Genomic DNA, 11840 nt, shown 5'->3' on the forward strand with positions numbered 1-11840 from the left:
GCAGGAGCCAGCCTGAGGGGCCTCCCTATGAGAGAGGTATGAAGGGGGACCCAGGTTCCTGTGCTCTGGGGGCCTGAGCAAAGTGTTCTCAGCAAAGGAGCTTCTCTGACATTTGGAAGTGGGATGGGAGGAAGACTAGGGAGAAAGGGTAAAGGGTAAAGGTTCCAACTGCCCAGACCCCGACTCCATGAGGGACAGAAGATCCTGAAGACCATCCTCCTACACATGAGAAAACTGCAGTCAAAGAAGTTGGGGAGCTTCCCCAGACCACACATCTGGTGGCAGGACCGTAACTGGAATCTCAGCCTCCTGCCTGGAGAGTCACAGTGGATTTCCCCTCATGCTGTTGGTGGAGGAGGCCTGGGGCTCCAGGGACCCCAGGAATCCACCTGCAGGAAATGCTCCCAGCCAGGATGAATGGGAAGGATAATTCTGGAAATAAGTCTCCTCGGGAGAGGAAGAAGGAAGGCAAACTGGGGAGGGGGCACTCGGCTCTCCTGGCCCCACCCCCCTTCATTTGATGGAGTAGCGCTGGCTGGTGGCCTCTGGATGACAGCTGTAAGGGGCCAAGGAGCCGCAGCCACACCCCAGGCTCATCTCCCTCCGGAAGTGGCAGGCCTGTGGATGAAGGATGGATAGGATGGGTTAACCAAGGGACCTGGAACCTGCTGTCATGCCCTCGGCTCTTAATATGGACTTCTGCTTCTCCCCGGCAACCCAGGCTCTCAGCAATCTTCTTTGAGCAAAAATGACAGTAATTATGATGGTGAATCATGCTAACTTACTGAGCACTTACTATGTGCCAAGCACCATTAAGTGCTTTAACTTGCATAGGCTCACTTGATCCATCCAATGGCCCTTTGAGATGGATGATGCTATTATTCTCATTTTATCCAGGAGTCTATGACCTCACTGTCAAATGAGGGGTAATAAGATTATCTCCCTTGCAGGGTTGATGTGTAGTAAGATGTGTATAACACCTGGCAGGTAAGTGCTATTAAATGTTAGTTGATTGTTTTTATTATTAATGAAGATTTTAAAACACAGAGGGGCTTAGTAACTTGCACAAGGTCACACAGCTATAAGCAGCAGAGCCCAGATTCAAAACTCAGGCTAATGAGGCTCCACAGATTTGGTTCTTCATCTCCTGGAGCTGAATTTAATGCCTCCGTGGGTCAGTCAGCCTCCGGCACTTCTGAGCCTCTCTTTCAGTGACCCCAACCCCCCCACCCTGCCTGGTCAGTGTTTCCTCTAGCGACACAGAGGTAGGTTCCTCCCCCCACCCCACCCTCACTTCCCTAAGTGTGGCAAGCTGTCACCCTTCTCCCTGAAGCCCCCACTCTTTTCAGGGTCCTGGGATGCCAGGTCCCCAGCCCCACGGGCCTTGGGGACCAACACATTTGGGTCACGGCTGCACTCACCTGCTTGATGGCATACAGCAGGATGACAATTAATGCCACTACAGCGAGAGTGATCAAGACGATGGCCCAGTCTGGGACAGAGCCCTTCTGCTGAGGCTTTGAGCCTGGGGAGCAAAGAGAGGGCAGGGACAGAGGCAGGCGGGACTTTGCCTCGGAAGTCTGCGCTAGCCTAAGTCCACCTCTCCCTGTGGCCTTCCCTCTAATCATCTTGGGAGCAGCGTCTCAAAGGAAGGGGGTTTCAAGGGCTTCCATCCAAGAACCAGTCACCCCTTCCCTGACACCGTGGATTTGTTTGTTGGTCTCCAAACTCCTCGCTGGTATCCACATCTCTCCATACTTGTGAAGCCCCCTTCATATCCCAGGCTCTCCCCATCTCCGATGTCTCTGTGCTATGAGGGTTCCTGGCAGGCCTCTCTTTGTCCTCTGAGCCCCAGCCCTCCCCGCCACCACACCCCAGGCACCAAGAGGAGAAGCGCCTGTGTCCCATATTCCCTCCGCTCATTTCCCACCTTCCCCTGATCAGAGCGAAATTAGGGGAGGAGGAAGACAGAGGGATGGAGAAAGGCAGGATCTGGGCAGGGCCTGGTTCTTGCCCCACAAAGACAGATTGGGCTATGAGGGAGAAAGAGGAAAACATTTTTGAAGAAAGAATCAAATCACAGGCATCTGGCTGTTGGCCTGACAAGAGGCTAGGGGGCACCGAGTCCCCTTTAAGATACAGCCACATTCTCGGACACATTGAGAGGGAGTTGAAAACAGGTGGTAATGACTGTGCCTGCACTCATCTCCAGGGGCCCGGCATGGGTGCAAGGGTACAAGAGAGAACGGGGCACCCATCGTTTTACTGGTAAATGTCCCAGTGCAAATACAAGTGCCTTACTGGTCGGGACGCTGAGCCCAGGAGATGTGTTGGCTGCTCCAGCCGTCATGGGACTGGAGCCCCCTGAGATAGCCACGGTGGATGCTGAAGTCCCAGGCACAGTTGGAACAGATCCTAGGGGGGCACAGGGAGAAAATGACAGGAAGTGATCCAGGCAAGACCAAAAGCAGAAATCACAGCCAATGAAATCAAAATCCCAGCAGGTTTTCGACAGCAATTGGTGACTTGACTCGATGAAAATCAAAGGCCAGAGAATAACCAAGACAATCTTAAAGGGAAACAAAGGTGGGGGACTTACACTACCAGATCTCGAGACTTGCTGCAAGGCTACAGTCATTAAGCATTGGAGTAAGAAGAGACAAATAGAGGGACAGAATAGAACCCAGAGATAGACAGGCCCATGCATACATGGTCGCTTGATTTTCCAAAAGGGGGCTCATGCAAGTCAATAGCAGGGAAAAGAGGAGTATTTTAAATAACTGCTTCTGGAACAAATGGATAGTTCTAAGGAAAAGAAGGGGAAGGAGAAGGAGAAAAAGAACCCTGACTTCTACTTTACGTGCTGAACAGAAATGAACTTGAGATAAATCATAGACTTAGATTTTTTTTTTTAATTCAGTTTTATTGAAATATATTCACAAACCATACAGTCATCCATGGTATACAATCAACTGTTCACAGTATGATCATATAGTTATGCGTTCATCACCACAATCTATTTCTGAACATTTTCCTTACATCAGAAAGAATCAGAATAAGAATAAAAAATAAAAGTGAAAAGAGAATACCCAAACCATCCCCCCATCCCACCCTATTTGTCATTTAGTTTTTACTCCCATTTTTCTACTGATTTTTTTTCAATTTTTTAACTTTGTTTATCAAAAAATTAAAAACAAACAGGCAAACAACAACCAAAAAAACCCCACAACATTTCAAACAAAGCAATGGATTAAGGAAAACAAATAACCTAAAATAACTACTTTGCTTCCAATATGTTCCTACCATACCCCAAGAAAATTAATAAACCATGTCCAAACAGAGGAATAAGAAAAACAAATAATCTAAAATAACTACATTGCTTCCAACATGTTCCTACCATACCCCAAGAAAATTAACAACCCCTAAGAAAACAAAGGAATAAGAGAAAAAAAAAACCTAAAATAACTCTATTGCTTCCAACATGATCTTACTATATCCAAGAAAGTTTACAAACCATAATCATTCCTGAGCATTCCCATAACATTGAGATTACCCTCCATAGTTTATCTGTTCTTATTAGATTATCATTCTCCCTCCACTAATTGGTATCTCTAGGTCCCCTACATTCTACAGTATAAAACATTGTACATTTTTCACAGAATTCACATTAGTGGTAACATACAATATCTCTCTTTTTGTGCCTGGCTTATTTTGCTCAGCATTATGTCTTTTTTTTTTTTTTTTTTTTAATCTTCATTTTATTGAGATATATTCATATACCACGCAGTCATACAAAACAAATCGTACTTTCGATTGTTCACAGTACCATTACATAGTTGTACATTCATCACCCAAATCAATCCCTGACACCTTCATTAGCACACACACAAGAATAACAAGAATAATAATTAGAGTGAAAAAGAGCAATTGAAGCAAAAAAGAACACTGGGTACCTTTGTCTGTTTGTTTCCTTCCCCTATTTTTCTACTCATCCATCCATAAACTAGACAAAGTGGAGTGTGGTCCTTATGGCTTTCCCAATCCCCTTGTCACCCCTCATAAGCTACATTTTTATACAACTGTCTTCGAGATTCATGGGTTCTGGGTTGTAGTTTGATAGTTTCAGGTATCCATCACCAGCTACCCCAATTCTTTAGAACCTAAAAAGGGTTGTCTAAAGTGTGCGTAAGAGTGCCCACCAGAGTGACCTCTCGGCTCCTTTTGGATTCTCTCTGCCACTGAAGCTTATTTCATTTCCTTTCACATCCCCCTTTTGGTCAAGAAGATGTTCTCCGTCCCACGATGCCAGGTCTACATTCCTCCCCGGGAGTCATATTCCACGTTGCCAGGGAGATTCACTCCCCTGGGTGTCTGATCCCACGTAGGGGGGAGGGCAGTGATTTCACCTTTCAAGTTGGCTTAGCTAGAGAGACAGGGCCACATCTGAGCAACAAAGAGGCATTCGGGAGGAGGCTCTTAGGCACAACCATAGGGAGGCCTAGCCTCTCCTTTGCAGCAACTGTCTTCCCAAGGGTAAAACCTGTGGTAGAGGGCCCAACCCATCAAACCACCAGTCCCCTACGTCTGTGGCATAGACTTAGATTTGAAGGCTAAAATTGTAAAACTTAGAAAAGGCATAGGAGGATATTGACATGATCTTGGAGTACACAATAATTCCTCAGCAAGACTAACCACAAGAGACAACGGCGATACATCAAACAGCGGGCACAGGGGAGCCTGCATACCACAAAGGCAGAGGTTGCCGCTTGCAGTGAGGTTCTGGGAACCTGCTGGACTCACAATTAGGCACCAGGAAGCCCTCGCTCTGCACCCCGGGCTGAACTAAAGAGCTCTTTGGAGATGATTTGGGCAGTAGATATGTCACCTGGTGGTGCTGAGACTCCTCCTGATGTGCTCCCAGAAACAGTTAAAGCTGGAGTCTGAGGACTCCTGGGAAAGCCCAGAGAAGTTGAAGAAACTGTTGAGAGACTCCCAGGGACTGTCGGGGTACTAGCGAAGACTGTGGGGAGACTTGGGGTGACTGTGGGGATACTTGCAGAGATGGTAGAGGGACCTGCAGAGACACTGGGGAGCCCCGCAGAAGCACCTGGGAGCCCCACAGAGGCCCCGGGGAGACCGGCTGAGGCCCCGGGGAGCCCTGGAGAAGCACCTGGGAGCCCCGCAGAGGCACCAGGGAGACTGGCAGAGGCCCCAGGTAGCCCCGCAGAGGCACCTGGGAGCCCCGCAGAGGCCCCGGGGAGACCGGCAGAGGCCCCAGGTAGCCCCGCAGAGCCATCAGGGAGACCGGCAGAGGCACCGAGGAGCCCCGCAGAGGCACCGGGGAGCCCCGCAGATGCATTGGGGAGCCCTGCGGAGATATCACTAGAGACAGAGTTTGCAGAGACTACGTCAGAGATTCCTGATGGGATCCGCTGTGCTGTTGGGGAGAGAACAGCGATAGGTTAGGAGAGGCGGCTGTCCCCTGGTGCCAGGCCCCCATCCTCTCCCGGGCCGCGTGTACGGCCGGGGCTCACCCTGGGCAGCCGCCTCCTGCAGGCCGAGGAGCAGCAGCAGCAGCAGCGCGGCGTCCATGGTGCGGGGGAGCTGCCTGGCCTGGCCGTGTCCCGGCTCTATAAAGTCTCTCGAGCCTGTGATGAGTCTCCGAAGAGCCAAGGTGTGCCAGGGACTCCATCAACACCAGCATCTCCATCCCCAGGGAGAGGTCCCCGATCTGTCCCCAGGGGATTAACCTGTCCCAGCTGATCCCAGGAAACACAAGGGGAGGGGGAGAGTGAGTAAGAGCCTGAGGACTCCCCCTCCTGTCCCTGGGGCTCTTCCCGACTCGGGGCCCCTCCCCCAGGTCTGAGTCTGCACCCCCAACACTGCTCCAATGTAGGAGATCCAGTTTCCCATCCCCACGTCGTCCTCTTGCTCCTAGAAGTTCACCCACTGCGGGGTCAGGACATCTGGGTCACTCAGGGAGCAGGATTTGGAGGTGTGTGTAGAGATGGGGGGAAGGAGACAGGATGGGGACTGTGCTTCTGACCCTACGGAGACCCCAGGGCAGGGTGGGAGGGGGACAACTGCGCCACCTCTTGACTAGACAGCTGCGTACCGCCCAGCTTTGCAGTTCTTTGGCAGGGCAGGGCGAGGGGAGAAGAGGGGCACCAGGGGTGCACGTATGACATTCAGGCCAGGGCCCAGCTCTGAAGCCAGACGGCCTGTGCTGGAGCCCCCAACCCACCCCTGCGAGCTATGGTCTGGGCAGAGCGTTCAACCTAAGCCTTGGTTTCTTCGTCTGTCACATGGGGGTGATCTAGCTCTATGTCAAAAGAGTCATCAAAGTATTAAAGGAAATCATGTTTGTAATGTGCATGCCACACAGCAGGGTCAGCTCTGATTATATAGAAAGAGTGGGGGACCCCGGCTGGGAAAGAGGTGGGGGAGACCCTGCTGTCCTCTCAGGAAAACTCAGACGACCCCAAAGCATCTCTCTGTGCTCCCTTCTCTGTGCCCTGCTCACACCTCTCGTGTTTGCTTCTCTTTTTGTCTGTTTGTTCCCGCCATGGTCTTCTTGCTCTCCAGTACAAGTCTGGGATACCCGGGGTCTTGCTTTACACTGATGGGTGGACTGGGTCTCTACCTCTCCATTTCCCTGGTTTTGCTCTTCGCTCCTTTCCCTGACTCTGCTTAGTGTCTCGGGCTGTCTCTGCTTCCATCCCTCTGTGCCAGATCGTATTGCATTGGGGTGTGTGGGATGAGGCGAGGGGAGGCAGATGGGAAGGTGCAGGGCCTGTGCCTTTGTGTGTCCAAGTGTGTTCCAGTCTGTTGAGCATGTCCCTGTGTGTCTGGCATAATGAGGTTCTAATCCCTCTGCTACTGACTTGCTGTGTGACCTTAGCAAGTCACTTACCCTCTCTGGGCCTTAGTTTCCTATTTTTAAAGAAAGATGAAAAACTAACTGGGCCCCCAGTTCCCTTTCCATTCTAGAACCCTGCAAATCTGTCCTTCTGTCTGCCTTTCTGAGCACCCATGTGTAATGGTGTTGGTTTTGTGTGAGTGCACATGGCAAGGAGCAGGGGGTACAGCAGGTATTTGATGGATATTCATGTCTCCACCTCAGTATCCAGGATATGTTAGAGCAACTAAAACAAAACACTCCGGGTTGAAAGCTCCCCATTACCCAGATCCTCACCTAGAAAGCCACCGCGGTTGCCGGAGCAGGGCACTGGATTTGGGAAGAACCTTGACTAAATCCACCCCTCCCTTTTGGGCCCGCATTCCTGAGCCCTTCGGTGGCACAAATGGTGGAAATTAATTGCAGTTAATAATTAATCCCTAAAGAGCAGCAAGAGGCCCAGTCTTGGGTGGGGCCCAGGCCGGTGTGGCTGGGGTGCCTCCCTGACTCTGGCTTTCCCTCTCTGTGGATCTAGGTTCCCCCTCCTTGAGCCTCCAGACATGGAGGAGGGGAGGGATTCAGGGTTGAGGAGGAGGGGGACCACCCTCTACTTACCCCAGGAGCCCAGCGAATGGCCCTCTCCTTGGTCCTCAAAGCCATTCTGGGAGAACTGGAAAATCCAGTTACCCAGCTTCCCCTCCCATTTCCCCCCAAACTCTTGTTCTAAGGACCAAGTAGGGAGATAGGAATAAGCCTGGTAAGGAGAGGCTGGCCGGGGCCTCAGGTATCTCTTCTGTCAGTGAGTGGAAGAAGCCAGGTGGCCGTGATGGGGGCTGAGCTGCCCGTCTTCCTCCTGCTGACCCTCCTCGGCAGCTCACGTGGGGCAGGTGAGGGCTGGATGCCTGGGTAGTCATGGTGAGAAGAGGGCAGAGGAAAGGAACTGGGGCTCCTTGGTGCCTCAGACCTGAGCTTCCAGGAATTCCAGGCTGAACCCCTGCATCCAAGAGGATCTGGGAGGGCTTTTTGGGGTGAAGAGGAATTGAGTGGGGGTGTGGAGCAGCAGGTCCTAAGCCATACCTTTGAGTCCCTAGGGCCGGGCATGACTTTGCAACTGAAGCTGAAGGAGTCTTTCCTGGGAAATTTCTCCTATGATTCCAGCTTCCTGGAATTGCTCGAGAAGGTAGTTTGTTGGGAAGGGAAGGGAGGGGGCTGTGTGAATTGGGATGTGTTTCTGTGAGTCTGTCTGTGTCACCCTGCTGGGTGCTGTCTCTCAGGGGTTGAGTGAGGTGCCTTCTTAAACCTCACCCCCTAACCCTTTCCCTTCTCCAGCTCTGCCTCCTCCTCCATCTCCCATCAGGGACCAACGTCACCCTCCATCGTGCAGGATCCCGACAGCACATCTCCTGCAAAGTCTGAGAGCAAGTAAAGCCTTGTGCCCTCTTGGCTGGGGCTTTTGGGCCCTGGGGTGCTGTGGGGAGGCCCTGACCCAGTTTTCCAGGAGGCCCCCGGCCTGCGCATGTGGCAGTAAAATTGCTGAATTCAGTGACTTGACTCCGTGTCTGGGAGCATAGGGTTGGCAGGAAAAGGGGGTTGCCCCCCCCAAGTCCCTGACTCTCCCCATTGTTAAGTAGGGGGTTCTGGAATGGACCCTCCCTCAACACCACTGTCAAAGGTCTAGAAGGAATCTGGGTGATGAACTATTTGGGAGCACACACACACTTGAAGATGAGCTCTTCAGAACATCTGGGAATAAAGGAAAAACATTTATTGAATTCCTTTATTCCAGGGATAATGCTTCCCCATTTCAGTGCTTGCAGCAACCCTAAATGTGTGTAATCTGTATCATTATCCTATTTAACAGATGAGGAAATTAGGGCTTAGAGAGGATGTCACCTGTCTAAGGTCCATTAACAGTGGAGAGGTCACGCTCAGATGTGAGCAGAGAAGGCACCAGACAAATGTCTTGGCTCCAGCAAGGTTTTAATTTCATCTCCCTTTACTTGAGCTTTGGGGCTGGGGTCACGGCAATGCCAGACAGAGTTGTGGATGGAGCACCCCCAGGACATTTCCCCAGACCCCAGGGACCTACATGTGTCGGTCAGGGTGGAAGGTGGGGTGGGCGGCAGCTCAGGCAAGAGGTGAGGGATTCCTCACCTCAGTGACTCCCTGAGGGCGGGTAGCCGGCCGGGGGCCAGGGGCAAGGCAGGGGCTGTTCACAGTGGGTGGAGTAGCCGGCCACGGGAACATAGTCACACAGCTTGAATCTGGGTGACTTTCTTATCCTCTTGGAGCCTCAATTTTTTTTTTAACCTGCAAAATGGGGATAATAATAGCATCTGCTTCCTAGGATTGTTGTGAGGATTACGTGGCTAATGGACCTAAAGCGCACACCACGGTGCCTGTCCTGTAGGAAGTGGGCAAGGATGACAGGTGTTGTTTGGAGGGAAACCCGGTCCCAACACAGGAGTCTTAGTCCCCTTAGGAGTTCAGGCTCCCCCTTACTCTGCTTTCCTCTGAGGCAGGCCCTCATCTGACTCCCCTCCTTGAGACTATCTTAACTTCTCACCAGCGCTATCAAAATGCAAGCATGCAGCCCAGACTTGACCACTCGGGGGTATTGATGATCGCTTTCTATTTTCCACAATACTCTCCCCTGCCCACCCCCACCCCCCACCCATAATCACCACCATGTGAAGTTAGAGATTGTCCCCTTTGGAGGAAGGTGGAGTGACAAGAGTTCACCACAGGCAGCACGGAGGAGGGGCACATAGGAAGTTGGAAAGTGAAGGCAAAAGCAGACAAAACTCCTCCCAGCCTCCTTTACAGCGTCCTGCCACGGTTAGCCCTGAGGAGAGGCAGATGGGGGCCCCAAAGGAACTTCCACCAATGGGCAGGTGACACCCTTGGGTCAGATGGGTAGTCCATAAACAAATTGGGGGGAGGATGTCTGAAGCCCCAAAAGGCTGGGAAGCAGACAGCTAACTGCTCCTCAGCCTGGTTCTTAGGTCTCCGGGCCTGGGATCACCAGCATATGATTTCTAATTCTTTCCCCAAAAAAATGTTCTCCCAAGACTCAAGACAGGACAGGGCAGCGAAGAAAATTCTTTGGGGTTCACTAGACCTGGGAATGGCAGAGACTAATGGCTATCCCCCTAACAGCCTTCCTCTTCCTTTGGGATAGTCATGTAAATTTTAGCTAACCACACGGCTATCTGAAGTTTACCTTTCCCAGGCTCCCTTGCAGCTAAATGTGGCCATGTGATTAGAGTTTGTCCAAGGGGGTGCAAGTAGAAAGGAAGTGTGCAACTTCCTAGCAATATCTTTGAAAGGAATGGAACTTCCATTTCAGAGGATAAAAAAACCGGAGTCCCACCAATGGCCTAAAAGGCCCTAGACCCACACTTTCCAATAGAACTTTCTGCAGTGATAAAAGTGCTTTATAACCTGTACTGACCAATATGATAGCCACTAGCTACATGTGGCTATGAGCACTTAAAATGTGGCTAGTGTGCTGAGGAATGGAATTTTAAATTTTTATTTCATTTTAATTACTTTAGTCAAGTGGCTACAATTTGGGGCAGCACAACCAGGATGACCCTCCCTGAGCCTTTCCTGCCCCTCCCCTTGCTGACTTGGCTTCCCACTCTTCTCCCCTTCACTCACTCTGCCCCACCACACTGGCCTCCTGTGAACACTCCAGGCAGCTTCCAACTTACTTTTGCTCTGGGTCTTCCTAGAACCCTCTTCTCCCAGACAGCCACATGGCTAATTGTGCAACTCCTGCAAGTCTTTGTTTAAATAGGACCTTTCCAGCGAATGCGTCCCTGACCACTCTGCCACCCACACATGTACCCTCACACCATTACCTTCCTCTACGTTTTTGCCCCCATAGCACTTATGACCTTTAAACATATGACGTGGTTTATTTCTGTATCTTTCTGGCTCTCCCCGTGAGAATGAAAGCACCACAAGGGCAGAACTTTGTTTCATTCACTCATGAATCCAAGTGTGAGAACAGGGCCTAGCACACAGCAGGTGCTCGAGAATTGTCTGTTGACTGGAGGAACAAGGAAAAGGAAAGTGCCACCCCCTTCTCTTTCCTTCTTCCCTCGGCGTGCAAGTGGAGACCTGATGGTGGGGAGCTGCAGCACATCTTGGGCCCAAAGTTGGAAAGTGTGTCAGAATGGCAGAAGAGTAAGACTGAAAGGGGTGCAGGCCGCCATCATTGCAGAGTCGTGCACTCCTAAGTGCAGCGAAAAGAAGCTCCATCTTGTCCAAGTCACCACTATATCTGAAGTTTTGTTACAGCTCCCAAAAGAACCTGCATCTCATTTACTGGGTTCAGTCCAGCTCTTGAGTCTACTTGGACAACCTACTTTCATTCTCTGAATGTATTTTTCCATCTCCTTAATGGAGCTCACACCTACCTAATTAGGTTCTTGGGAGGGGAAATGGCCTTGTACATTTAGAACCATGGAGGACTCAGCCCAAGATAGGTCCTCTGTAAATAGCAGCTACTCAGAGATGCTGGAGAAAACGTAACTTAGGAGTAGAAGGGGCAGGCCCCTGAATTAGTGAGACGAGATGAGGTACGTAGGGGGTAAGGTGGGGGTCTGTGCACTGACAGCATGGAACTCGCCAGGGGCTGGGTGGGCAGTGGGTCTCAGGTCCACAGAAGGTGGGAGTTCTCAACCCCCAGCACACCCTGCAGCCCTGCAGCCCCTCAGACCTGGGGCTCTACTCAGCACTGCTGAGGAAAGGGCCAAGGAGCAGTGAAGCTTCTATTTGGATTGCAGCAGACAGGAAGGGCCCTCAGAAGTCAGGCACTGTTAGTAAGTCCAGGGAAGAGGCAGGACCAGGGTCACTGTCTGAGCCTTCCCCACCACTAGAAAGCTCCCCTTTCTTCCCCACACGTCATCCCCATGCCCACACTCCCACAGTG

General features: G+C 51.3%; 2 protein-coding genes across 3 annotated transcripts; one reads left to right on the plus strand and one right to left on the minus strand.

The window, feature by feature from the left end:
- Positions 1-4508: 4508 nt before the first annotated feature.
- Positions 4509-11807, minus strand: LOC119539492 (elastin-like). 2 transcript variants are annotated; one of them, XM_037843123.1, is made up of 3 exons: positions 11326-11807; positions 5535-5759; positions 4509-5437 (listed from the first exon to the last, which is right to left on the minus strand). In XM_037843123.1, the coding sequence occupies exons 2-3, from the start codon at positions 5590-5592 to the stop codon at positions 4803-4805; spliced, it is 693 nt and encodes a 230-aa protein (XP_037699051.1). In that variant the 5' UTR covers positions 5593-5759; positions 11326-11807; the 3' UTR covers positions 4509-4802. The 2 variants fall into 2 exon arrangements, with proteins under 2 accessions (XP_037699051.1, XP_037699052.1); XM_037843124.1 differs by lacking the exon at positions 11326-11807 and adding an exon at positions 7514-7658.
- SFTA2 (surfactant associated 2) lies at positions 7607-8441 on the plus strand. Its single transcript, XM_037843171.1, has 3 exons — positions 7607-7785; positions 7990-8078; positions 8228-8441. The coding sequence occupies exons 1-3, from the start codon at positions 7725-7727 to the stop codon at positions 8312-8314; spliced, it is 237 nt and encodes a 78-aa protein (XP_037699099.1). The 5' UTR covers positions 7607-7724; the 3' UTR covers positions 8315-8441.
- Positions 11808-11840: the final 33 nt, after the last annotated feature.

The sequence above is a fragment of the Choloepus didactylus genome, chromosome 7 (assembly GCF_015220235.1).
Source record: "Choloepus didactylus isolate mChoDid1 chromosome 7, mChoDid1.pri, whole genome shotgun sequence".
Taxonomy (NCBI): domain Eukaryota; kingdom Metazoa; phylum Chordata; class Mammalia; order Pilosa; family Megalonychidae; genus Choloepus; species Choloepus didactylus.